Source organism: Elephas maximus, chromosome 2, assembly GCF_024166365.1.
Source record: "Elephas maximus indicus isolate mEleMax1 chromosome 2, mEleMax1 primary haplotype, whole genome shotgun sequence".
In the NCBI taxonomy this organism is placed as follows: domain Eukaryota; kingdom Metazoa; phylum Chordata; class Mammalia; order Proboscidea; family Elephantidae; genus Elephas; species Elephas maximus.
Window position 1 is genome coordinate 152483120 of NC_064820.1, and position 25688 is coordinate 152508807.

At 38.5% G+C, this 25688-nt stretch overlaps 2 protein-coding genes across 4 annotated transcripts in view; one reads left to right on the plus strand and one right to left on the minus strand.

The window, feature by feature from the left end:
* The window catches only part of PAIP2 (poly(A) binding protein interacting protein 2), a 29277-nt gene extending 7229 nt beyond the window's left edge, over positions 1-22048 (plus strand). The window contains exons 2-4 of the mRNA XM_049873775.1: positions 16955-17108; positions 18132-18311; positions 21039-22048. Of these exons, the coding sequence (XP_049729732.1) occupies positions 16971-17108; positions 18132-18311; positions 21039-21095 (375 nt within the window). The 5' untranslated portion in view covers positions 16955-16970 and the 3' untranslated portion in view covers positions 21096-22048. The remainder of the gene's footprint in view (positions 1-16954; positions 17109-18131; positions 18312-21038) is intronic.
* Positions 4944-25688, minus strand: part of SLC23A1 (solute carrier family 23 member 1) — a 31143-nt gene continuing 10398 nt past the window's right edge. Inside the window, exons 15-16 of one of the 3 annotated variants that reach the window (XM_049873768.1) lie at positions 24787-25053; positions 4944-5667 (exon numbers count right to left, since the gene is read on the minus strand). In XM_049873768.1, coding sequence (XP_049729725.1) covers positions 24806-25053 — 248 coding nt within the window. In that variant the 3' untranslated portion in view covers positions 4944-5667; positions 24787-24805. Of the gene's footprint in view, positions 5668-20003; positions 20556-22052; positions 22137-24786; positions 25054-25688 lie in introns of those variants that run through there. The other 2 variants (XM_049873766.1, XM_049873769.1) reach the window with 2 other exon arrangements.

The window sequence follows — 25688 nt, forward strand, 5'->3', positions numbered from 1 at the left end:
AGCAGCCACAAAATTTTCTATTGCCACCACCGGCGTATAAGTTTCAATTTCTTCACATCCTCAACAGCACTTGTTATCTGTCTTTTTTATTTTGGCCATCCTGAAAGGCGTGAAGCAGCATCTCATTAAGTTTTGATTTTCGTTTCCTGGGTGACTAATAATATTGAGCATATTTTCATGTGCTTATTGACCATTGGTATATCTTTGGAGAACTGTTTATTCAGAGCCTTTGCCCATTTTTTAATTGGTTATTTATCTTTTTATTATTGAGTTGTAATACTTCTTTATATATTCTAGGTACAAGTCCCTTAAAGATTTGTTCTTTTCAGTTTCTTTTATATCCTTCTAGAGATTCTATGTCTTTACAAACAATGAACACACACACACGCTCCCTCCCCTTTTATATACAAAGAGTATATTATTCACTGTTGCATATATTGTAAAAGCTGGATTTTTTTCCCCAAAAAAATAAGACAGATCTCTGGTAGATCTTATTGAGGGAAAAGACATATAATCAAATTAGTGATGAGACAGAAAAAACTGTTTTTGCTAGGTGCCACCAAGTTGATTTGGACATGTAGAGACCCAATGTGGCAGACTAGAACTGCCCCATAGGGTTTTCTTGGCTGTAATCTCCCCCACCCCCCAAACAAGGATGGAAAAATTTCCAGATCATTTATGTTCGAAAATTGATTTCTGCAGCATCTAGCATTCTGAGTTTGCAGTTACTTTCTTTCAGTGTAGCCTTTTGAGTGCCGTTACTATTGAGAAGCAGCTGATTTGTCATTCTTTTGAAATAATCTTTTCTCTGCTTTTAAGAATTCTTTTTGATATTCTGCAGTTTGACTATAATGTGTCTTGTCATGTATATATCTTATTTTGAGTTTCTTGGACTTCTTGAATATGTGGATTAATGTCTTTCATCATATTTAAAATATTCAGATCCTGCGTCTGCTCCATTTTTTTCTCCTCCTTCTGGAACATGGTTGTTGCCACACTTTTCTCTACATTGCTTGACCCCTGTTGCTGCTTCATGGATAATTCCTTTTTTCTATCAGTTCTTCTGTTGTATCTAATCTTTTGTCAAACCTATTTATGAGTTTTATTCATGGTGTAATTTTTATGTATCTAGAAGTTTCATTTGACTCTTTTCCAGACCTTTTAGTACTTTTCATACTTTGCCGTTCCCTGAAGGTATTTTCAACTTGATGTGTAATAATCACTTCTTTTATAATCTGTGTCGCATAATTCCAGTATTTGAGGTCTGGTGTGGATCCGTTTCTGCTTTTTGTTAATTGTTCTGGTTCTTGCTCATTGTGCCTTGTTTTTTCCTTATGAGTTTGGTTGTCTATAATTGCACACTGTTCATTATTCGTGTGAGTCCAGTAAGGCCTATAATGATGATTTCCTACCAAGAAGTTTTATATTTGTTTTTGCCAGGCACTGGGGTCACTATCAGTAGAATCACCTCATACTTGGTTCCTGATTTGAAATGTTCTGGACCTCCCAGATGATGGGATCTTATTCTGCTCTTGCACAAGAGGGCCAGCCATGGTCACAGGGTATCAGGGTCCCCTCCCACTTTTTCTCTTGGTCTACTAGTACCAAGGCAATTTTGTGGGTGGGGTGGCATTTTTGGTTCACCCTTATCCTGAGCATATGTAGCCCTTTGAGGTCTCAGCTTTGTGTGGGAGGGTGTCCTATTACATTCCCCGCCTTGACTTCTGTCCTTGTCCCATGAGGCATCCAAGGAGGCGACCCAAACAACTCTAATGAGCAAAAGCCCTCAGAGCAAAAGCAGCTCTACTGTTTAAAAGTGCCATTTAGCTGTATGGGTTCCTACTTTTGATTTTAGTCTTGAAGTTTCTTAGTATCTTGTCAACACCTTAGTGCTTTGAAGGGGGTTCTTTAAAAATGTGTCATCTAACACTTTATACTTTCAATGGAAAGACTAGTCTAAATATTTTACCAGTTGCAGTGCAGTTCATTCTGACTCATGGTGACCCCCCCATATGTGTCAGAGTAGAACCATGCTTCCTCCACTGGGTTTTCAGTGGATTACATTTTGGAAGTAGATTGCCAGGCCATTCTTCCAGGGTGCCTCTGGGTGGGCACAAATCTCCATCCGGTTAGCAACTGAGCATATTAACCATTTGTACCACCGAGGGACTCCCCAAATAATCTAGCCCACTGTTACTGAAAATACAATTCCCCAGTTCATTTATTTTTTAAGTACTTAAAACAAGATCTGAATAAATAGACATACTGTATTCCTGGCTGGAAACCCTGGTGGCATAGTGGTTAAGAGTTTGGCTGCTAACCAAAAGTTCGGCAGTTCAAATCTACCATCCATTCCTTGGGAACCCTGTGGGGCAGTTCTACTCTGTCCTGTAAGGTCACTATGAGTCAGAATTGACTTGATGGCAGTGAGTCTGGTTTTTGTTTTGTTGTATTCCTGGCTGGAAGGCTTAATATACAAATATTGATCCGGCTGGAATTGCAAAATTTAATGAAATGTCATTCAGACTTTTCTCAATGGGGGATTTTTCTTTGCAATTGGACAAAATGATTCTAACACTCATATGAAAAATAAATGTGTGAGATTTTCCCCCCAAATTTGAAAGACTAGGAGAGGCTCTGTGCTACTGGAAGAATATTTTAATCAAAACAATAAGATATTCTGAAATATTTGAGGGTGAAAGGTTGGGATGTCTATACTTTATCAGATGGATAAACAAAACAATATTATAGAGCTAAAACAACTGTGGTAAAACATTAACAGTTGGTGAATCTAGGTGAAAGGCACAGGTGATCATTGTACTATTGTTGCAGCTTTTAAGTGAGCTTAAAATTCTTCAAAGTAAAAAGTTCAGGGGAAAAACAGTGGTATTGGTTCAGAAATATACATTTACAGAATAATTTTAGAAACAGATATGTGGGAATTTGGTTTTGATAAAAATGGAAATAGTTTTCACTAAATATGGAGGATAGTACTCATATGGAAAAATATAAATCCTTCACATTAAACTCTTAAGGTAAAATCACATGAATTAAAAATTTTAATGTTAAAAAAAGCTATAAAAAATATTGAGAGGAAATAAATGTAATCTCAAGATAGGAAAGAAAGGCGTTCCTAAGCAAAATAAGGATATCCCAGAAGTTGCTAAGGAAAACCATTGAGATTTCATCACACTGCAAAAATAAAATATATTGATAACATTCAGGACTGTTGAAGATGCAGAGAAATGGGTACACTCAAACATCATAATAGGAATGTACATTACAATGCTTTTGGCAAATAATGTATTAAAATACAACCTTTGGTATGGATTATACCTCGACATAAACCAAAAACCCTCACAGCTGGACCAGTAAGTAACATCATGATAAAGAGAGAAAATATTGAAGCTGTCAAGGATTTCACTTTACTTGAATCCACAATCAGTACACATGGAAGTAACAGTCAAGAAATCAAATGATGTATTACATTGGGCAGACGTGCTGCAAAAGACCTTTTTAAAGTGTTAAAGGGGAAACCCTGGTGGTATAGTGGTTAAGTGCTACAGCTACTACCCAAGAGGTCGGCAGTTCAAATCCACTAGGCGCTCCTTGGGAACTCTATCGGGCAGTTCTACGCTGTCCTATAGGGTCGCTATGAGTCGGAATCAACTCGATGGCAGTGGGTTTGTTTTTGTTTTTTTAAGTGTTAAAGAGTAAGGATGTCATAGACCAATGGAACAGAATTGAGAACCCAGATATAAATCCATCTGCATATGAGCAGCTGATATTTGACAAAGGCCCAGTGTCAGTTAATTGGAGAAAAGATAGTCTTTTTAACAAATGGTGCTGGCATAACTGGATATCCATTTGCAAAAAAATGAAACAGGACCCATACCTCACACCATGCACAAAAACTAACTCCAGGTGGATCAAAGACCTAAACATAAAGACTAAAACGATAAAGATCATGGAAGAAAAAATAGGGACAATGTTAGGAGCCCTAATACGAGGCATAAACAGAATACAAAACATTACTAAAAATGGCAAAGAGAAACCAGATAACTGGGAGCTCCTAAAGATCAAACACCTATGCTCATTTAAAGACTTCACCAAAACAGTAAAAAGACCACCTACAGATTGGGAAAGAATTTTCAGCTATGACATCTCCGACCAGCTCCTGATCTCTAAAATCTATATGATTCTGTTAAAACTCAACCACAAAAAGACAAACAACCCAATCAAGAAGTGGGCAAAGGATATGAACACGCACTTCACTAAAGAAGATATTCAGGCAGCTAACAGATACATGAGAAAATGCTCTCGATCATTAGCCATTAGAGAAATGCAAATTAAAACTACAATGAGATTCCATCTCACTCCAACAAGGCTGGCATTAATCCAAAAAACAAATTAATAAATGTTGGAGAGGCTGCGGAGAGATTGGAACTCTTATACACTGCTGGTGGGAATGTAAAATGGTACAGCCACTTTGGAAATCTACCTGGCGTTTTCTTAAAAAGTTAGAAATAGAACTACCATACAACCCAGAAATCCCACTCCTCGGAATATACCCTAGAGAAATAAGAGCCTTCACACGAACAGATATATGCACACCCATGTTTATTGCAGCTCTGTTTACAATAGCAAAAAGCTGGAAGCAACCAAGGTGTCCATCAATAGATAAATGGTTAAGTAAATTATGGTACATTCACACAATGGAATACTACGCATCAATAAAGAACAGTGACGAATCTGTGAAACATTTCATAGCATGGAGGAACCTGGAAGGCATTATGCTGAGTGAAATTAGTCAGAGGCAAAAGGACAAATATTGTATAAGACCACTATTATTATAAGATCTTGAGAAATAGTATAAACTGAGAAGAACACATTCTTTTGTGGTTACGAAGGGGGGAGGGAGGGAGGGTGGGAGAGGGTTATTTACTGATTAGTTAGTAGATGAGAACTACTTTAGGTGAAGGGAAGGACAATACTCAATACAGGGAAGGTCAGCTCAACTGGACTGGAGCAAAAGCAAAGAAGTTTCCAGGATAAACTGAATGCTTTGGAGGTCAGTGGAGCAAGGACGGGGGTTTGGGGACTATGGCTTAAGGGGACTTTTAAGTCAGTTGGCATAATAAACTCTATTATGAAAACGTTCTGCATCCCGCTTTGAAATGTGGCGTCTGGGGTCTTAAATGCTAACAAGCAGCAATCTAAGATGCATCAATTGGCCTTAACCCATCTGGATCAAAGGAGAATGAAGAACACCAAGGTCACACGATAACTGTGAGCTCAAGAGACAGAAAGGGCTACATGAACTAGAGACTTAAATCATCCTGAGACCAGAAGAACTAGATGGTGCCCGGCCACAACCGATGACTGCCCTGACGGGGAACACAACAGAGAACTCCTGAGGGAGCGGGAGAACAGTGGGATGCAGACCCCAAATTCTCATAAAAAGACCAGACTTAATGGTCTGACTGAGACTAGAAGAATCCCGGCGGTCCTGGTCCCCAAACCTTCTGTTGGCCCAGGACGGCAACCATTCCTGAAGACTACGCATCAGACATGGAAGGGACTGGACAATGAGTTGGAGAGAGATGCTGATGAAGAGTGAGCTGCTTGTATCAGGTGGACACTTGAGACTGTGTTGGCATCTCCTGTCTGGAGGCAAGATGAGAGGGTAGAGAGGGTTAGAAACTGGCAAAATTGTCAGGAAAGGAGAGACTGGAGGAAGGGAGCGGGCTGACTCATTAGGGGGAGAGTGAATGGGAGTGTGTAGTAAGGTGTATAAAAGCTTATATGTGACAGACTGACTTGATTTGTAAACTTTCACTTAAAGCACAATAAAAATTATTAAAAAAAAAAAAAAAAGTAAGGATGTCACTATGAGGACTAAGGTGTGCCTGACCCCAGCCAGGGTATTTTCAGTTGCCTCATATGCATGTGAAAGCTGAACAATGAATAAGGAAGACCAAAGAAGAATTGATGCGTTTGAAGTATAGTGTTACCCAAGAATATTGTATGTACTGTGGACTCTCAGAAGAATGAACAAATCGGTCTTGGAAGACATACAACCAGAATGCTCCTTGGAAGTGAGGATGGTGAGACTTAGTCTCACTTGGGACATGTTATCAGGAGGGACTTGGTAAAATAGAGGGTCAGCGAAAAAAAGGAAGACCATCAATGAGATGAATTGACAAAAAGGGCTGCAAAAATGGGCTTTAACATACCAATGATTGTGAGGATGGTACAGGACCAGGCAGCATTTTGTTATGTTGTACATAGGGTCACTATGAGTCAGAATTGACTCAGTGGCACCAGACAACAACATTAAAACTATAAAGGCACACAGCCTTTGACCCAGAATTTCCACTTAAGGGAATGTATCCTATAGAAAGCACAAATAGAAAAGGATATGTGTACAAGGATGATTACAACAGAATTGGTTGTAATGGCAAAAACTGAAGACATAAGTGTGCGTCAGAGTAGAAATGGTTGAATAAATGGTTTACTGTATCTATTAAAAAGCAAAATATACCTGTACATGTTGACTAATGGAAACCCTGGTGGCGTAGTGGTTAAGTGCTACAGCTGCTAACCCAAGGGTCAGCAGTTCAAGTCCTCCAGGCGCTCCTTGGAAACTCTACGGGGCAGTTCTACTCTGCCCTATAGGGTCGCTATGAGTTGGAATCGACTCGATGGCACTGGGTTACTGGGTTATGTAATAAAAATATATCATCTAATGTATTTAGTATGATTCTATTAAAATACCCTCAAGTTGACTCCAACTCATGGTGACCCCATGTGTCTCAAGTAGACTTATGCTCGTTAGGGTTATCAGTGAAAAAAAGGAAGACCATCAATGAGATGGATTGACAATGAGTGGCTGATTTTTCGAAAGTAGATCACCAGGACTTTTCTTCCAAGATGCCTCTGGATGGACTTGAACTCCCAACCTTTCATTTAAAAGCTGAGCATGTTAACCATTTGCACCACTCAGGGATTAAAATATCGAAGCCCTTTATTCATGTTTCTATAAGCAAAGAAATATAAAAGGATAATACTAAGCTGTAATATTAATTACGTGTGGATAAAATTAGAGATAGAAAGGGTAAAACTTAAATTTACTTTAGATCTGATTTGTGCACTTGTATTTGCTTTGTTTTTATTTTCATATAGTGTGTACTTTGTATGTATGTTTCTTTCACTTTAATGCTTCCTTTTTAAATAAAATTTATCTGAAGTATGTACAAAAATCAGCTGTCCAAAAATTTTCAAATGATTATTGAAAGTACTGTAAGGTGATACATTACCGTTTTGTAACTTTCATTTGAGAAATCTTGTATTTTATCAACTGTTAGACATATTAAACTACTTTTTGAGTTAGTATTACTGTTATCAAAAACTATCCTTTGCATTAGATTGAGGTTGAAAATGGTGATTCTTAAAACTTTAATAAAATAGGAATAGAAGGGAGATTCCTCAACATAATAAAAGGCACCAGAGCCCTGGTGGCCGACAGTGGTGGCACAGCTGCTAACCAAAAAAGGTTGGCAGTTCAGATCCACCAGCCACTCCTTGGAAACCCTATGGGGCAGTTCTGCTCTGGCATAGAAGATTGCTATGAGTCAGAATGGTCTCATTGGCAGCAAGTCTTTTGGTTCTTTAATACAAGACCAACAACCAGCATCATTCTCAATGAGAGAGGATGAAAGCATTCCCCCTGGGAATGGGAACAAGACAAAAATACCCTTTATCAGCACTCCTATTTAACATTGTGCTGGAAGTCCTAGTTAGAGCAATAGGCATGAAAAAGAAATAAAGGACATCCAAATTAGAAATGAAGAAGTAAAACTAACCCTATTCACAGGTGATATGATCCTAAACATAGAGAACCCCAAAGATTATACAAGAAAACTACCGAAACTAATAGATTCAGCAAAGTAGCAGGATACAAGATCAACGTACAAAAATCAGTTGGATTCTTACACACCAATAAAGAGAACTTCGAAAAGGAAATCAGGAAAACAATACCATTTATAATAGCCTCTAAAAAGATAAAATACTTAGGAATGAATCTAACGAGAGACATAAAAATTGCAAAGCACACTTGCAAGAAACCAAAAGAGACCTACATAAATGGAAAAACATACCATGCTCATGGATAAGAAGACTCAACATTGTGAAAATGTCAATCCCACCCAAAGCGATCTACAGATACAAGGCAGTCCCAACCCAGATACCAACAGAATTCTTTTGTAAGATGGAAAAACTAATCAACTTTATATGGAAAGGAAAGGGGCTCCGGATAAGCAAAGCATTATTGAAGGAAAAGAACAAACTAGGAAGCCTCACACTACTGTACAGTCATGGTAGTCAGAAACAGCCTGGTACTGGTACAGTGACAGACGCACAGACCAGTGGAACAGAATCAAAAACCCAGATGTAAATCCATCTACCTATGATCACTGGTCTTTGACAAAGGACTGTAGTCCATTAAATGGGGAAAAGATGGTGTGGGCAAAACTGGGTGTCCATCTATAAAAAAATGAAACAGGACTCATACCTCCACTGTACACAAAAAACTAACTCAAAATGGATCAAAGACCTAAATATAAAATCTAAAACAATAAAGATCAAGGAAGAGAAAATAGGGACAATGCTAGTGGCCCTAATATGTGGTATAAATTCAATACAAACCATAACTAACAATGCACAGATACCAGAAGAGAAACTAGATAACTGGGGGCTCCCAAAAACTAAATACTTATGCTCATCAAAAGATGTCACTAAAAGAGTAAAAAGAGAACCTACAGACTGCGAAAAAAATTTTGGGCTACGATGTATCTGACAAGGGTTTAATATTTAAAATCTATAGCATATTTCAGCACCTCAATAACAAAAAGACAATCCAGTTAAAAAATGGGTGAAGGATATGAACAGACACTTCACCAAAGACATTAGGGTGGCTAACAGACACATGAGGAAGTGCTTGTGATCATTAGCCATTTGAGAAATCCAAATCAAAACTACAATGAGATAGCATCTCACCCTGACATTACTGACGTAAAACAGAAAGTAACAAATGTTGGAGAGGTTGCGGGAAGATTAGAACTCTTGTGCTGTGCTGGTTGGAATGTAAAATCGTATAGCCATTATGGGAAATGATATGGCACCTCCTTAAAAAGCTAGAAATAGAAATACTGTATATCCGGCGATCTCACTTCTAGGAATATATTCTAGAGAAATAAGAACCGTCACACGAAAACAGTAACTGTTTAATTATATCTTCTGATAACTTCAGGATTTTAAAGCACAATACACATGCCTTGAAGTAAATAGTGGACACAGAAATTGGGAGGATAAAGTTACTAGTTTTCTCAGTTTATTCCTGCCGGTTTTAAATTGAGTCAAAGTAATACATGAGCGAAGATCAGATAGTAACACATTTGTGTGGTCAAGTCACCATCTATATTGGGCCCTCAAACATGGCTTAGACAAATTAAGTGCTTTTGATGTATTTCCATGTGTGTTGTCATTTTTGTTTCTCTAAATTTTGTCGTCATTGTTCTGGCAAAAAGTTTTCTCTGAGCCAAGGGAGACTAACATACATCCTTTGAATTTACTGACTCTTGGAGTCTTAAAGCTGCTTGTTTCTAGCTGACTGTGAATGGGATGATAACGCACCCCAGCTATACTCATTCTACTGTATGTTTTTAGGTTATTTTCTTAGTGATTACCCTGAGGTTTACAATTAACATCTTAATTTATAACACTCTAATTCAATTAGTAACAACTTAGTTTCAGTAGTATACAAAAACTTAGCTTCTACATAGCACTGCCTCTCTCCTTTGTGTTGTTATTGTCACAGATTACATCTTTATACACTATGTGCCAGTTAACATAGATTTATAATTTTTTTTTAGTGAATTTGTCTTTTAAATCTTAGAGTGGGGCAAAAAGGAATTACAAACCAAAAATATGTTAATACTGACTTTGTATTTTATCTGTGTAGTTACCTGTAATAGTGTTAGTCTTTGTGTAGATTGTGGTTACTCTCTACTGTCATTTCAGTCGGAAGGAATCCATTTAGCATTTCTTGTAATCCAGGGGAAACCCTGGTGGCGTAGTGGTTAAGTGCTACGGCTGCTAACCAAGAGGTCGGCAGTTTGAATCCTTCAGGTGCTCCTTGGAAACTCTATGGGGCAGTTCTACTCTGTCCTGTAGGGTCACTATGAGTCGGAATCAACGGCAGTGGGGTTTTTTGGTTTGTAATGCAGGACTACTAGCATCAAACTCCTCACTTTTTATTTGATTCTCCTTCATATTTGAAGAAGCCCTGGTGATCCAGTGGTTAAGAAGTCAGCCGTTAACCAAAGGGTTGGTAGTTCAGATCCACCAGCCACTCCATGGAAACACTATGGGGCAGTTCTCCTCCATCCTCTAGGGTCGCTGTGAGTCGGAATTCACTCAACTGCAACAGGTCATTTTTGAAGGATAGTTTTGCTCAGTATAGAATTGTTGGTTGACAGTTTGTTTTTTCTCTTTCAGCACTTTGTCATCCCACTACTTTCTGGCCTTCATGGTTTCTGGTGAGAACTCTTTTGGGGGATCCCTTGTACATGATACTGTTTCTCTCTTGGTGCTTTCAAGATTTTCTCTTTGTCTTTGAATTCGATGGTTTGATCATAATGGGTCTTGATTTGAATCTCTTTGAGTTTATCGTAGTTGGAGTTTGTTGAGTTCTTGGATATGTAGAATAATGTTTTTCATCAGATTCAGAAAGTTTTCAGCCATTGTTTCTTGAAATAATCTGATCCTTTCCCTTTTCTTTCTGGAACTCACATTATGCATATGTTGGTACACTTAATGGTGTCCCCCAAGTCTATGTTCATTTTTTTTCCCTTTTCTCTCTGCTCCAGACCGGATGATCATAATTGACCGATCTTCAGTTCAGGTTCACTGATTCTTTGTTCTGAGTGCTCAAGTCTGCTTTTGAACCCCTCTGGTAAAATTTTCATTTTAGTTATTATACTTTTCAACACTAAAATTTGTTTGATTCATGTGTTCTTTTTTTAATTGCTTTATTGTGGAAAAGTGTATATATAACAAAATATTTCCCAATTTAACAACTTCTATATATACAATTTACCGAGTTTGATTATGTTCATCATGTTATACAACCATCATCATTATCCATTTCCAAATTACTCTATCACCATTAACAGAAACTCAGTGCTTCCTAAGCATTGACCCCTTTCTGTCCCCCTCCAGCCTTCTCCTGGTAACCAGTAATAAACTTTGGTCTCTATATTTGCCTATTCTAGGTATTTTATATGAGTCGTTAGGTGCCATCGAGTCGGTTCCATCTCATAGCGACCTATGTACAACAGAACAAAACACTGCACTGTCATAAGCCATCGTCAGAATTGTTGCTGTGTTTGAGCCCATTGTTGCAGCCACTCTGTTAGTTTCTCTCATTGAGGGTCTTCCTCTTTTTACTGACCCTCTAATCTTACCAAACAGGATGCCCTTCTCCAGAGACTGGCCCCCCTGATAACATGTCCAACGTACAATGAGACAAAACCTCTACATCCTCACTTCTAGGGAATAGTCTGGCTGTTCTTCTTCTAAAACAGATGTGTGTCCTTCTGGCATTTCATGGTATATTTAATATTCTTTGTCAACACCATAATTCAAATGCATGAATTCTTCCTCCCAATTCATTTTCTAGCTTTCACGTGTATATCAGGTGATTGATAGTACCATGGCTTGGGTTAGGTGTACCTTAGTCCTCAAAGTGAAATCTTTGCTTTTCGCTTTTTAACGTTTTAAAGAGGTCTTTGGCAGCAGATTAGCACAATGCAACACATTGTTTGATTTATTGACTGCTGCTTCCATAGACGTTAATTGTGGTTCCAAGTAAAATGAAATAATTGACAACTTCAGTCTTTTCTTTTTTTATCATTATGTTGCTTATTGGTCCGGTTGCGAGGATTTTTGTTTTCTTTATGTTGAGGTATAATCTTTACTGACGTCTTTGATTTTCATCAGTAAGTGCTTCAAGCCCTCTTTACTTCCAGCAAGCAAGGTTGTGTCGTCTGCATATGGTAGGTTGTTATTGAGTCTTCCTTCAATCGTTAGGCCACGTTCTTCTTCATATAGTCCAGCTTCTCGGGTTATTTGCTCAGCATACAGATTGAATAAGTATAGGGAAAGGATACAACCCTGACACACACCTTCCCAGATTTTAAATGACGCAGTATCCCCTTGTTCTGTTTGGATGACTGCCTCTTGGTCTTTGTACAGGTTCTTCGTGAGCACAATTAATTGTTGTGGAATTCCCATTCTTTGCAATGTTACCCATAATTTGTTCTGATCCACACAGTCAAATGCTTTTGCATAGTCAGTAAAACACAAGTAAACATCTTTAACATCTCAATTGGTATTCGATCAGTTCCTGGAGCCTTGTTTTTCACCAAGGCCTTAGTGCGGCTTGGACTTCTAACTTGAGTACCATCATTTCTTGACCATATGCTACCTCCTGAAATGGCTGAGCATCGATTGACCAATTCTTTTTGGTACACTGACTGTGTACCCCTTCCATCTTCTTTTGATGCTTCCTGCATCGTTCAGTATTTTCCCTGTAGAATCTTTCAGTATTGCAACTTGAGGCTTGAATTTGTTTGTTTCGGTTCTTTCAGCTGGAGAAATGTTGAGCATATTCTTCCCTTTTAGTTTTCTAAGTCCAGGTCTTTGCACATTTGATTATAATACTTTGTCTTCTCAAGCCGTCCTTTGAAATCTTCTGTTCAGCTGTTTTAATTCATCATTTCTTCCTTTCATTTCAGCTACTCTTAAGTTCAAGAGCAAGTTTCAGAGTCTTTTCTGACATTCATTTTGGTTTTTTCTTTCTTTCCTGTCATTTTAATGACCTTTTGCTTTATTTATTTATGATGGATGTCCTTGATGTCATCCCACAACTCATCTGGTCTTTGGTCATTAGCGTTCAGTGTGTCAAATCTACTCTTGAGATGGTCTCTAAATTAAGGTGGGATATATTCAGGGTTGTGCTTTGGCTCTTGTGGACTTGTTTTGATTTTCTTCAGCTTCAGCTTGACCTTGCATATGAGCAGTTGATGGTCTGTGTCTCAGTAGGCCCCTGGCCTTGTTCTGACTGGTGGTATTGAGCTTCTCCATCGTCTCTTTCCTTATAGGATCATATGTGTTCTTTTGTGACTGACTTATTTAACTTAGCATAATGTTTTCAAAGTTCATTGATGTTGTAGCATGTATCTACACTTCATTTTTTTTTTTTATGGCTGAGTAATACTCCACTGTCTGTATAGCCCACATTTTGTTTATTGATTCATCTGTTGATGGAAATTTAGGTTATTTTCACATTTTGGCTCTTGTAAGTAGTGCTGCAATGAACATTGGTATACAGGTTTTTGTTTTCAGTTCTTTTGGATTATCCATCTGGGGTGGTATTACTGGGTCATTATTTGGCTCCTCCCTGGTGGCGTACTGTTTAAGAGCTACAGCTGCTGACTAAAACGTCGGCAGTTCGAATCCACTAGGTGCTCCTTGGAAACCCTGTGGGACAATTCTACTCTGTCCTTCATGTTCGCTATGAGTCAGAATCGACTTAACGTCAACAGGGTTTTTGTTTTTTTTTTTGTAATTTATTGATGTTCCCTATTTGGCGAGACAGTCTCATGATTTGTTTTAGTTTTTTGATTAGTTTCCATTAGCTCTTTGAGACTATCTAAAATGGTTGAGTTAAAGTATTTGTTCAATATCTAGGCTTCCTCAGGGACAGTGTCGGTTTTCTCCCCTTTGTATGGGCCATACTTTATTTCTTTGCATACTTTATAATTTTTTGTTGAAAAGTATAGAGTTTGAATAATGTAATGCGGCAACTGGAAATCAGATTTTCCTCTCTTTCCAGAGTTTGTTGTTTCTGCTTTTTGTAGTAGTTATTGTTTAGTGACTTTTCCAAACTAATTTTGTAACATTTGTATTCTTTGCCATGTGTGGTCACTGAAGTCTTTGTTGTGTTTGCTTAGTGGTCAGCTAATGATTTGATAGAGATTTCCTTAAGTGCCTGGAATAACAAGAACAAAAACACACACAAAAAAAAACAAAACTCTCAGTCTTTGCAGATGGGCTGTGTATCTGTGTTAAGCCAGGAACTTTATAATTCTGCCATAGCTTTCAGGTCTTGCTTGCGTGGAGCGTAACAGTCAGCTAGAAGTGAGAGCCTAGGGCCTTCTCAGGTCTTTTTTGAGCATGTACCCAGCACTAGGCACGCGTGTAGCTTTCCAGGTTTCCCAGAATATGCAGGAGCTTTTCAAAGCTCTTATTGCACAAAGCATCTCCTTCCCCAGCTTTCCTCCCACACTTTTTGGTTTGTCTATTGTTTGCCCCAGACATCTGGTAAGCAATTCTTCCCTCAGCCATTTAAGGTATAAGATTAGTACCCAGGCTCCAGTTTGTTCTTTTTGGCCTCAGTTATGATTTGTTTTCCAAGTATTGCTTTACTGAAAGTAATTTCAATCGCTGTCTTTCATAGAGATCTATACCAAAGCTTACAGGTTGTTTGATGAGGTGATAATGGCAAAAAAGCTGACCTAGTCCCTGTCAAATGCAGATATTGAGCTGTTTGCTAAGCACTGTTTGTTTATATTTTATCAACTGGTTGGCATCAAACTAGTGGGGAGGTGGGTTTCCTGATTATCCCCAGACTATAGAGTTTTCTGAGGCAGGTTTTTCATTGTTTGTACGAGCTTGTATTCACGATATGTGTGGAAAATACTCTTTAAAAAAAAAAAAAGATTGCATTTATGTATAACTGTACTTCACTCAGCTGAAACATATTTAAAAGCAAGTTACAAGTATTTCTGAATAGATACATATCACATAGTTGCTGCTTAACTATTTAATTCCAGCTGAATATTGAATATCCTATAATCAGTTGCCATCTAGTCAGTTCTGACTATGGTGATCCCTGTGTGTCAGAGTACAGCTGTGCTTGAATATCCCTGTACTCTGTGCTAAGTTGGAAACCCTGGTGGCATAGTGGTTAAGTGCTACGGCTGTTAACCAAAGGGTCGGCAGTTGGAATCTGCCAGGCACTCCTTGGAAACTCTATGGGGCAGTTCTACTCTGTCCCACAGGGTCGCTATGAGTTGGAATCGACTCGACGGCACTGGGTTTGGTTTGGTTTGGTTTGGTCTGTGCTAAGTAGGAATTCTTCTGCTGTTTTTAACTAAAGATGTAAATGATGTGTTTCCTGTCATTTTTTTGATGCTGTGGTCTCCTGAAAGGTAGTATTTAATGGTTATTCTTTAGCAGAGGACTGTAGGGTATAAGTTGGGAAAATAATAATGAAAAGCTGTTATAAATTGGGGTATGTTTGAACATAGGTTAATGATAGGCACATATACACACTTTTCGGTAAATTTCCATCCAGTTGCAAGGTGGAATCAACTCCTGCTACTCATAATATTTAATATTAAGGCAAATCTAAAGTATAAGGATGAGCATGTAAATGTTTGGTAGCTTGATATAGAATGAATAATTTTCTTTAGAGGAACTGACTGCCATTTAGTCAAAACTTGTTATCAAAATAAAAAGTTTTTCTGGCAATTTTAATGATAAATAAAAACATTGAAGATATCCTTTGTTTTCTGCCTTATCTGATTTCACGGTACAGTTTCACATGTTTTCTTCCTGCTGACACCCTACCGTATACATAACTCTCAGAGTCTGTCTCTGCCTCTCTTTCATGCACATACAACAACTAGGGAAGAAGTTCCCAGTAATTTTAGTTGAGGACCTCTTAACAATTAAAAATTTCACCACCATGATGCTATTGTCAGCAGTATTTGAGAAATAGATATGTGTGTGGGAGTAGAAACCCCCCTCCCTAGGTGAGAGACTAAATTTGTATTATATAAAAAGCTATTGGGTTTTTATTATATTTATGTTCTGTTAAGAATAAGCCCATAGACTAAATTTAAAGGGCCAGTCAACACACATAAAGCTGATCTCCCTCCCCTGAACCTTATCCCAAGGGGAGGGGGAGATTTCTTTTAGGAGATTTTAGTTTTAGCGTTTTGCTTGATTATGAAAATTTTGGAGTGAATAGGCCTTTTTTGAACACTGCCCTCATTAGGTATGCTGTTTCCTTCTGTTGGCACAAGTCACACTACTGCTTGAATTTATGTACATGTGACTCTTGTTTTATATGAATTCATTTTTAGCTATTTCAAACTTAATGATTAGTAGAATATTGTAGAATCTGAAACCTCAGGCTTGGAATTTTTAACCTGCAATGTATCAATTAGGTTAAATTATGGCGTCAACTAGTGAGTGGATTGTAAGAAACCATACCTAGTATGTTAGATACTTCTTTTACTTAGATAAAAAGAGATTAGATGCCTGAAGCTCAGTGAGGAAATTCAGATAGAGGGGAATTTAGTGGACCCAGAAAAAAAAGCAAAATAGATACTGGACTATGAAGGAGAGATCCAGAGCTGCACCTTGGGCCTGAAGAAACCAAGAGGTTATTAAAAGTTTGTTAGTTTTCACTTTCAGTCTCTAGACTTTTGGAAATCATTTTTAAAAGTAGAATTTGCTTTTGATAAAGTCACTTGATGGCCAAGTTTTCCAGACCATACCTGTTTTATAAAGCTGGTGTTGTCCAGTGTAAAATAAGATGATGTGGAGATTCTGTTTAAGGCATTGATTGCTTTCATTTACTGATATTAGAGTTCATAGATGAGTTTAGGCTGTTCTTAGCTATTTCCTCAACATTAACATCGTTAGCTTAATATATCATGTGCATCTAACACCTAACCATGATGCCTGGTAAAAGTAGGTGCTTACTGAGAACTGAAAGAATGACTGACTATAAAGTAACTCTATTGTTTTTCTTAATAAGGTTAAAAACGACAACCATGAAAGATCCAAGTCGCAGCAGTACTAGCCCAAGCATCATCAATGACGATGTGATAATAAACGGTCATTCTCATGAAGATGACAATCCATTTGCAGAATACATGTGGATGGAAAATGAAGAGGAATTCAACAGACAAGTTAGTTTTGTGTATAAGCGTTCTTTTTTGTAGCCTATTGTAGCCTTCAAATAATATGAATATACTTTTCCCTAAAATACGTTTTTAATCTGATTCCTTATATGTGAAATATATGGATTTATGTGCCACTACTCATTTTATTTAGGTGCTGAGATGGTGTGGCTATCATATTACTACTAGGCTTAACTGCTCGTTGAAATAACTTGGGGAGCTTGTTTTAGGGTCCCATCCCCAGAAGTTCTGTTTCAGGAGTACTAGGCTGCAGCCCAGGAAACTGCTTTTAAAAAGCTCTCAGATGGTTCCAGTGAGCAGTCAGGTTTGGGAACCACTGCCTTACGCCAATCAGACTGCTATATTGCAGTGAAAGTCAAGGGAATTCAGGAATCAGGAGCAGGTGAGCATAGGTACTGGGATGCAGAATTATTGCTGTTTCTTACCTGAGGTTCTCAGTCTGGTCAGCCTGGAAAATCTGACACCAGAGTTTTCAACTTCAGAGAACTCTTATACATTGATAAATGTTGCCTTTTATTCTCCTGTTTCTGGCAGCTATCCCTATCATCATTATAGTTCCTTCCCTTATATTATGGCTTTGGTGGTATCTCCATATCTAATAGTGGATGTTCAAGAGTAAAATACTTAGTGAGAATCACTTGTGTTTTGTTTTGTTGTGTTTTGTTTTTCACATGTGCCCTCCTAGAGATTCTCTTTCAGTCGTTTTTGGGTGGAGGTGGGGTTTGTATAATTTTAAAGTGTCACAGGTAATTCTGATGCACATTACTCAATGAGAGCCACTCCTTTATTACTTCTTTTCTACCACCCTCAGTGGAAAAAAGAACATCCTGCTAATACAAGATCATCCCAGGTCTTTATGGTAAGCATTTTTTCCCTTAGCACAGAAGCAGAAGAGGAAATACGATGTGTTTTTAAATGGCTTAGTTCAAGATATTTTTAAGACATTCCTAGTGATATCTTTAGTGATATCTTACCAAGTTTGCTATAAATTATCCTTTATTATAAATCCAGATAGAAGAGGAGTTATGGGAAGAAGAATTTATTGAACGTTGTTTTCAAGAAATGCTGGAAGAGGAAGAAGAACACGAGTGGTTTATTCCAGCTCGAGATCTCCCACAAACTATGGACCAAATCCAGGACCAATTTAATGACCTTGTTATCAGTGATGGCTCTTCTCTGGAAGATCTTGTGGTAAAAAGTTATTTTTCATCTTTTTAAAACCTAGTCATCTTTCCTATAAGTGGAAAAACCAGCCACCATCTGTTTAAGAAGAGTTCTGCATCTCTTCCCCTTCAGAAATTTGTGCTGCTTCTTAAAATGGAAGCAGAGGCCTCCACCAGTCTTACTTATGACATGAAGTGACTTCTGGCAATACTCTGGAGCTAGTCTTAGACCAAATAGACTTCTGACCACAGCTTTTAGTCTTGATACTAAAAGGCTACTTAAATGTCTTAAAGAATTAATAATACCAAAGAAGTATGTACAGTATGTTCAGGTGGCTTACCTATACTGTACAAAAGTTGCTTGTTGGACAGATTTTGCTCTTTAATCCTATCCTAGACATTTGGTGAAATTTGCAAAATTTTATCTGGAAGGTAAGATTTTGGAGATCTAGGAGCCCTGGTGGGCGCAGTTGTTAAGAGCTCAGCTGCTAACCAAAAGGTTGACAGTTCAGATCCACCAGCCGCTCCATGGAAGCCCTATAGGGCAAGTCTGCTCTGTCCTGTAGGGGTGCTGTGAGTCGGAATCGACTTGACGGGAGCGGGTTTGGTTTTTGGTTTGGTTTCCTGACCCAGGGTTTTGGTTGAGGTACCCTAACTCCATTTGGAACTGCGATTTAATAAGGACTTTCACAAGTTCTTGGCAGAAAAGGGACACACACCTACTTGCGTTTTAGTTCTTCTCAGTGTCTCGTTGCTGATGGTATATTTGCAGTAAAAAGTTTCTCCAGGAATTAAGATAACTAAGCATCAGCACTGGATTAGAACCTGATATATCCTTCACTAAAATTAATAGTTTTCTGAAATCAAACAAAATTTTCTCTTTAAGTCTGAATGTTAATCTTTCCGTCCATGTTTACAGTCTCTAGTTGCTGCTACAAGATAGTTCTCTAGAATTTGCCCGCTGGACTCTGAAGTATTTTTTTAATTGTCTCCTGGTCACTGTGCAACAATTTCCTAATGTAACCATACATTACAATTACCTTAGAAACACTAAAAAAAAAAAAAATCAGTTTCTAAGCTGCACCCCAGTCCTGCAGAATCCGTCTCCTAGGCATATTAATTTTTAAAAAGCACTCCCAGAGGATTTATTATATAGCTAGCCTGCCCCAGTCAGGTATTTGTAAACCCTTCTTTTAAAGGGCTGTATAGAAAACACTGAAATTTACACTTTGGTATATAGTGTTTGTTACAGTAAATGCTGATAACCCAGTTGAGCTGATACGTGATCGGAATAGTGTTTTGTGATATATAGTCATGTGCTGCATAACCTCTTTTGTTAACATATGACCACATATATGTCTGGTCCCACAAGGTTATACATACAACAGGCTTTACAGGGGTTGGTTTATAACTACAGGCTGTACGTAAGTCAGACGGTTGTAACCCAGGGACTGCCTATATAATATGGTGTTCATACAATGTCCAAATCACAAACCGTCCTGTTTCACAGAACGTGTTGTGGACATGAAGCTGCGCATGACTGTTCTTGTTTATGGTGGTATTAGTCACTCCACAAATAATCCTGATTATCCTGATTAGCAAAGCTTATGCTGAGAATAATATATAAATTTAATCTCTACCCAGTACCAATTCCATAATATAAAACCTGGTTTGTTTCACTACATCTTTTTGAGATTAATTGCTTCTTTTGCGGTTGGTAAAAAGTTGCACATTCAGGAATGCTGCTTTTTTATTTAAACCTCACACTTTTAAAGTATAGATATAGTTCCTTTGAGGGAAGAGAGAGTATATCCTGTTGAAGGAAATGGTTGTGTATGAATTAGGAAACTAAAATTAAATCATTGCTCCAACATGTTGTTTAATTTTATGCTTTGGTCTTGAGGTAAATGGTGTAGGGATCAGATTCAGTCTAAAAGTCTGCCAGCATACCTACATTTCAGGGCTTGGAATCTGTCCCTTTTTCTTCTTTATTAACTTGCAGTCCTAGATGTGGTAGAGGAGAATTTCCAGCTATTCTTGCCCATACTCTGAAACATCTACTTAGGACAGCAAAGATTCAGAGACACTGAATAATAATTTTAAGGTGCTTAGAGACTGTGACCCAGTCCCCTTTTCTTTTAACTGATACAAAAACTCTTAGAGAGGATGATTTATCCAAGGTTACATTGGAAGTTAGGAGCCCAGCTGGGATTCAGATTTAGGTCTTCTGACTCCCCATGTAGTTTTCTTTTCCTGTTATATACCATGCTTCCTGTGGGAATTAGAAGACAGCAGTTGAAGAACGACAACTCCGTATATTCAGTGAGGATCATAAGTAAAATTAATCCATAAACAGTTCCCTGGTGACTGTAATCATAATTGCAATACCTGTTTTAACACGATTGCATGTTATGACAGTATTTAAAGAAAGTCAAGTGACAATTAAATAACAATTCCTTGTTTAGTGCCATTGTTTTAGTTTATGTGAAGTTAGTTGTTTTCTGATTACACTTAAGGAAAACAATTTCAGTTCCTGCTGCCTCCTTAGAAAAGTTGATATAATATATATAGCTTACACCTGGTTCTTCTTTTCTCTGCCATAGATTTTGGGTTAAGTTTAAACTTACAATCTGAGTTCTTGCTTTTTATTTGTATTTTTTAGAAGATGTTTTTGCATGTAGATCTGGGTTGAATGCTTCTGAGTATCCAGAGCCAGCTGTTAATGAACTTGCTTTTTTATGTACTTATTTTCCAGGTCAAGAGCAATCTGAATCCAAATGCAAAGGAGTTTGTTCCTGGGGTGAAGTACTGAAATATTTGAGTAGATGGGGCCCTCTTTTGGTGGATGTAGCACAATTTCCACACTGTGAAGGCAGTATTAGAAAACTTAATTGTAAAAGCTCTCCCTTGTCACTGTGTTACACTTATGCATTGCCAAAGTTTTGTTAGTCTTGCATGCTTAATAAAAGTGCTGAGACTGTTATTAAGTAAAAAGCTGTCAAACATTTACTGAAAATAGAACTGTCTCCATGGCTTGATGCGAAGACAGCAAGGAAAGAAGCACCAGTCAACTTGTGACAAAGTACCAAATTAAATGATCTCTAAATCTTACCTAATTGTCTATTTTGAGGCTAAACTATTCCCTTAGGATTAACACTTGTTAACGTTTAAACTTTTTTTAAATGGGTAAATCTGAGTTAAGTTCAAATGTTAAGGAAATTTCTCAGTTCAGTCTTCAATTTGCATTTGTCCCCATCAAAAAAATCTTTTTCTAAGAAGGCCTGCTAGTTAACTTGAAGTAATTTATTAAAGACTTGTCTTTCTTTGGTTACTGAGGTTACAAGGTAGTGATGAGAACTATTCCTGACTTTTATGGTATGTTATCATGTTAGAAATGTTGAATTCCCCTAATACTACATCTAAGGAGATACGCGATTTGAGAATTGCATCTTCTAAGGAGTCCACTGCGTCATAGTTATGCCTGTGTGTAGTCTAACATTTGACCAACCCATAATCCAGTTGAACAAAGAAATCGTAACATTATGATTTGAACGGTGCTTTTCCTTGCTTTGTTAACCATCACAATAGTCTGCAGCACAAATTTTCTTTTAACAAAGCTAGAACAGTTTTGGCTTCTTAAACTTCATATTTGGGTAGGTTAAGCTGCCATACGTGTTCAGTGTGAATAGTGTTTAAGTTGAAAATATTGTAAAAAAATTATATTTTTTCAAAAATATTTAAAAAAATAAATAATAGTAGAACTGAGCTGATGGTTGTGTTTATTGGATGCTGGAATGCAGGCTCTCCGTTGGTGATATCCACTTTAGTGTGGGCTTAGTGCTTCAGGACAGTCCTGCTGGGAAAATGTGCAGAGAGCAGGCTTTATTAGATTCCATAGGAACAAATATGTTGCTGGGTAAGTATCTGACCACTCTTTAACCCTCCTTCATCTCTTCAGGCTGCAGTGTCAGGGCAGCCATGTTAAGAAAGTTTTTGGCTGACCATCATAATGCTGACCGGTTTCTGACCTTCACAAGCCATGGCTGGTCTACTATTTTGATTCACCTGGACTTTGTCTCCTCCTCCCCCATAACAAGCTTATTTATATTTGTTGCTGTCAAGTGAATTCCGACTCAGAGCGGCCCTATAGGACAGAGTAGAACTGCCCCATAGAGTTTCCAAGGAGTGTCTGATGGATCCAAACTGCCAACCTTCTGTTTAGCAGATGTAGCTCTTAACCACTACACCTTCAGGGTTTCCAGGCAATCTCACGTGTCATCGTTGTTGTCATCGGGTGTCATCAAGTCAGTTCCGACTCATAGCAACCCTGTGTGAAACAGAACGAAACACTGCCTGGTCTTGCACCATCCTCACAAGCCTTGCAGTGTTTAAGCCCATTGTTGGAGCCACTGTGTCAGTCCGTCTCATTGAGGTTCTTCTTCTTTTTTGCTGACCCTCTTCTTTACCAAGCATGATGCCCTTCTCCAGGGATTGGTCCCTCCTGATAACATGTCCCCAAAGTACGTGAAACAAATTCTCACCATCCTTGCTTCTGAGGAGCATTCTGGCTGTACCTCTTCCAAGGGATTGGTTCTTTTCTTCTGGCAGTCCATGGTATATTCAACATTCTTCGCCAACACCATACTTCAAATGCATCAGTACATTGGTATTCCTTGTTCATTGTCCAGCTTTCACATGCATATGAGGCAATTGAAAATACCATGGCTTGGGTCAGGCGTGCCTTAGTCTTCAAGGTGACAACTTTACTTTTTAACACCTTTTTTTTTAAAGAGGTTTTTTGCAACAGATTTGCCCAATGCAGTACATCATTTGAGTTTTTGTCTGCTGCTTCCGTGGGTAGCTAGACTGACAACCAACTAGCAATCTCCTGGTTCCACACACAATTCCGCTTCGTGGCCCTACTCAGCTCTTGATAATGTCCTCTGGACTTGTCTTGAGCTTGTTCGGCTCACAAGAATTTTAATGTTTGTCATTGAAATTTGTACCTGCCACTGGCCTTAGACCAAGGTCCTTTCCATAACCCTAGCAGTAGTGAACTCAGGTGGCCAGAGGGTTCCTTGGTTTTCCCAGCAATAAATGCCCCAGGAGAGGATTAAAAAAAGATTAAGAAGGCCATGTAGTCGATTCTGGCTCACATTCTCTCTGGTGGTCCACTGTTGTGAGTACCTGTGCCTCAGTGTTCTTTAATAGCCACCTTAACGAATTACATATTAGGTGGGTTTTTAAAGAAGCTATGAAGCAGAAGCAATCATGCCTGACTTTTTTTTTTTTTTTTTTGGAGCCATGATACAGCCATTTTGCCTCTGTTCTCTTAATAGCTCAGTACTGTAAGTGGCACAGCAGAATGTCAAATATATGAGGCGTAGTGCAGTATAATTGGGGATTATAAACTGGAATTAGAGATGCATTGTAACTTTTAATGACTAAGACCAAAGACTCTAGTCAGACTTTGTGGCAAGTTACTTAACCCTTCTGTGCTTCAGTTTCCACATCTGTAAAATGGTAATTGTATCTATAGCAGAATTGTTTGAGAAATTAATGTACATCTAGCACTTAAGGTAGGGCTTGGCACATAGAAAGTTATATTTAAGTGATTGCTGTTACTCGTATTAAAGAATCATCTAGGCTGAACTGTAATTTTGTTGGAGCTTTTCCTGTGTATCTGAGGGAATATGCACAATGAAACTACTTTGATGTTTAACTGTAGAGATAGGCATCTGCATTACAGGTGGAGATGGGAGGTTTTGAAGCCCTGGGTACAAATGATTATCCCGTTGGGCCTGTACTTGCATAGCTTTAGGTTAATCAAAGCCATCCTGTCTCAGCATTAATTTTAAATAAGGGAGGGAGCCCTGGTGGCACAATGGTTAAATGCTCAGCTGCTTACCAAAAAGGTCCACAGTTCAAACCCACCAGCGGTTCTGTGGGAGAAAAGACCTGCTGATCTGCTCCTGTAATGATTACAGCCTAGGAAAACCCTGTGGGGCACTTCTACTCTGTCCTATGGAGGCACTATGAGTCGGAGTCGACTCGATGGCACTCAGCAACATTGAAACAAGGCAGCTTATATGAGATTTTTACTATTATGCTGTATCAGTCTTTTTCATGTGATAAAGTAATATCTGTTTAGCATACTGAAGTATAAAGATGAGGCTGCCCGTAACTGAAGTTACTGACTTGTGAGTTCTGGTTGGCCCAGATTCTGCCCAGGAACCCTAAGGGAGCACTGTTTCAGCATAGTGGTAACCTCTTTGTGGTCCACACCAGTTTGGAAGTTTTGCTCTATCTCAGTATAAAATGGCTAAGGAATCCCACCCAAAATCCATCTATTGACTTTTTACCCATTCCACCTTCTCTTTGAGGACACGCAATAGATCACAAAAATGGAAACAGTAGTTTGGATTTTCTTTGGTTAAAGCTTAAGAATGTTTTGATTATTCAACCCTCCCAGAAAAAAACCATAGAACTAACATTCATCCTACCTTGCCTGGAAGTAATATTTCAGACCTTGGTGGACACAGACCCAGTTTCCATATTTTCTGGTGTGTCATCTGGAACTGGAAGCTCCTGCTTTGACCTTGAAGAAAATCCTTTGAAGACTGGGCAGATAGGAATGTATTTCAGAAAGGCAATCCTTTTTACCATGCCCATTCCAATGGGGAAGTCGTAGCTCTTGAGGCTGGTGGACATCTCACTGTTGGCATGGGCCCCGGCTTTCCACTGTATCAGACCTCGTTCCTGTGGGCTCCCTGGAAGAGGGCAATGGGGATGCTTACCAGGGCCAACAACCGTCTGCTGCCTCTCCTTCCCATAACCTAGTCCTGAGGCAGACTTCACGAATCAAGTGTCTTTTTCAAATATCTTCTAATCCAGAAAACCTGTCCCATCCGTGATTTCTGAGCTCCTAACTTGGCAAGGGAAACCCTGGTGGCGTAGTGGTTAAATGCTACAGCTACTAACCAAAGGGTCAGCAGTTCGAATCCACCAGGCGCTCCTTGGAAACTATGGGGCAGTTCTACTCTGTCCCATAGCGTCGCTATGAGTCGGAATCGACTCAACGGCACCGGGTTTGGTTTGGTTTTTAACTGGGCAAGAATTCTAGGGAACTCTATTAGGATACTGATTATTAATCAGTATTCATAATTAGTATTTATTGAGTACATACACTATACTAAGCCCTGTGCTTCATTATCTCATTGTTTTTTTCAAAACACAGCTGTAGGAGAAGCATAACCACTATTACACAAAATTTTAAGTGAAGAAACAGCCAGAAGGGCTAAGTAATTGTCAACCAAGAATTCTGAGCGCGTAGTTAGTGTGTGCTGGGTCTAGTGCCCAGGCTGCTTTAGGGGCAGGGAAGTGTATTCTGAAACCCTCCATTCAG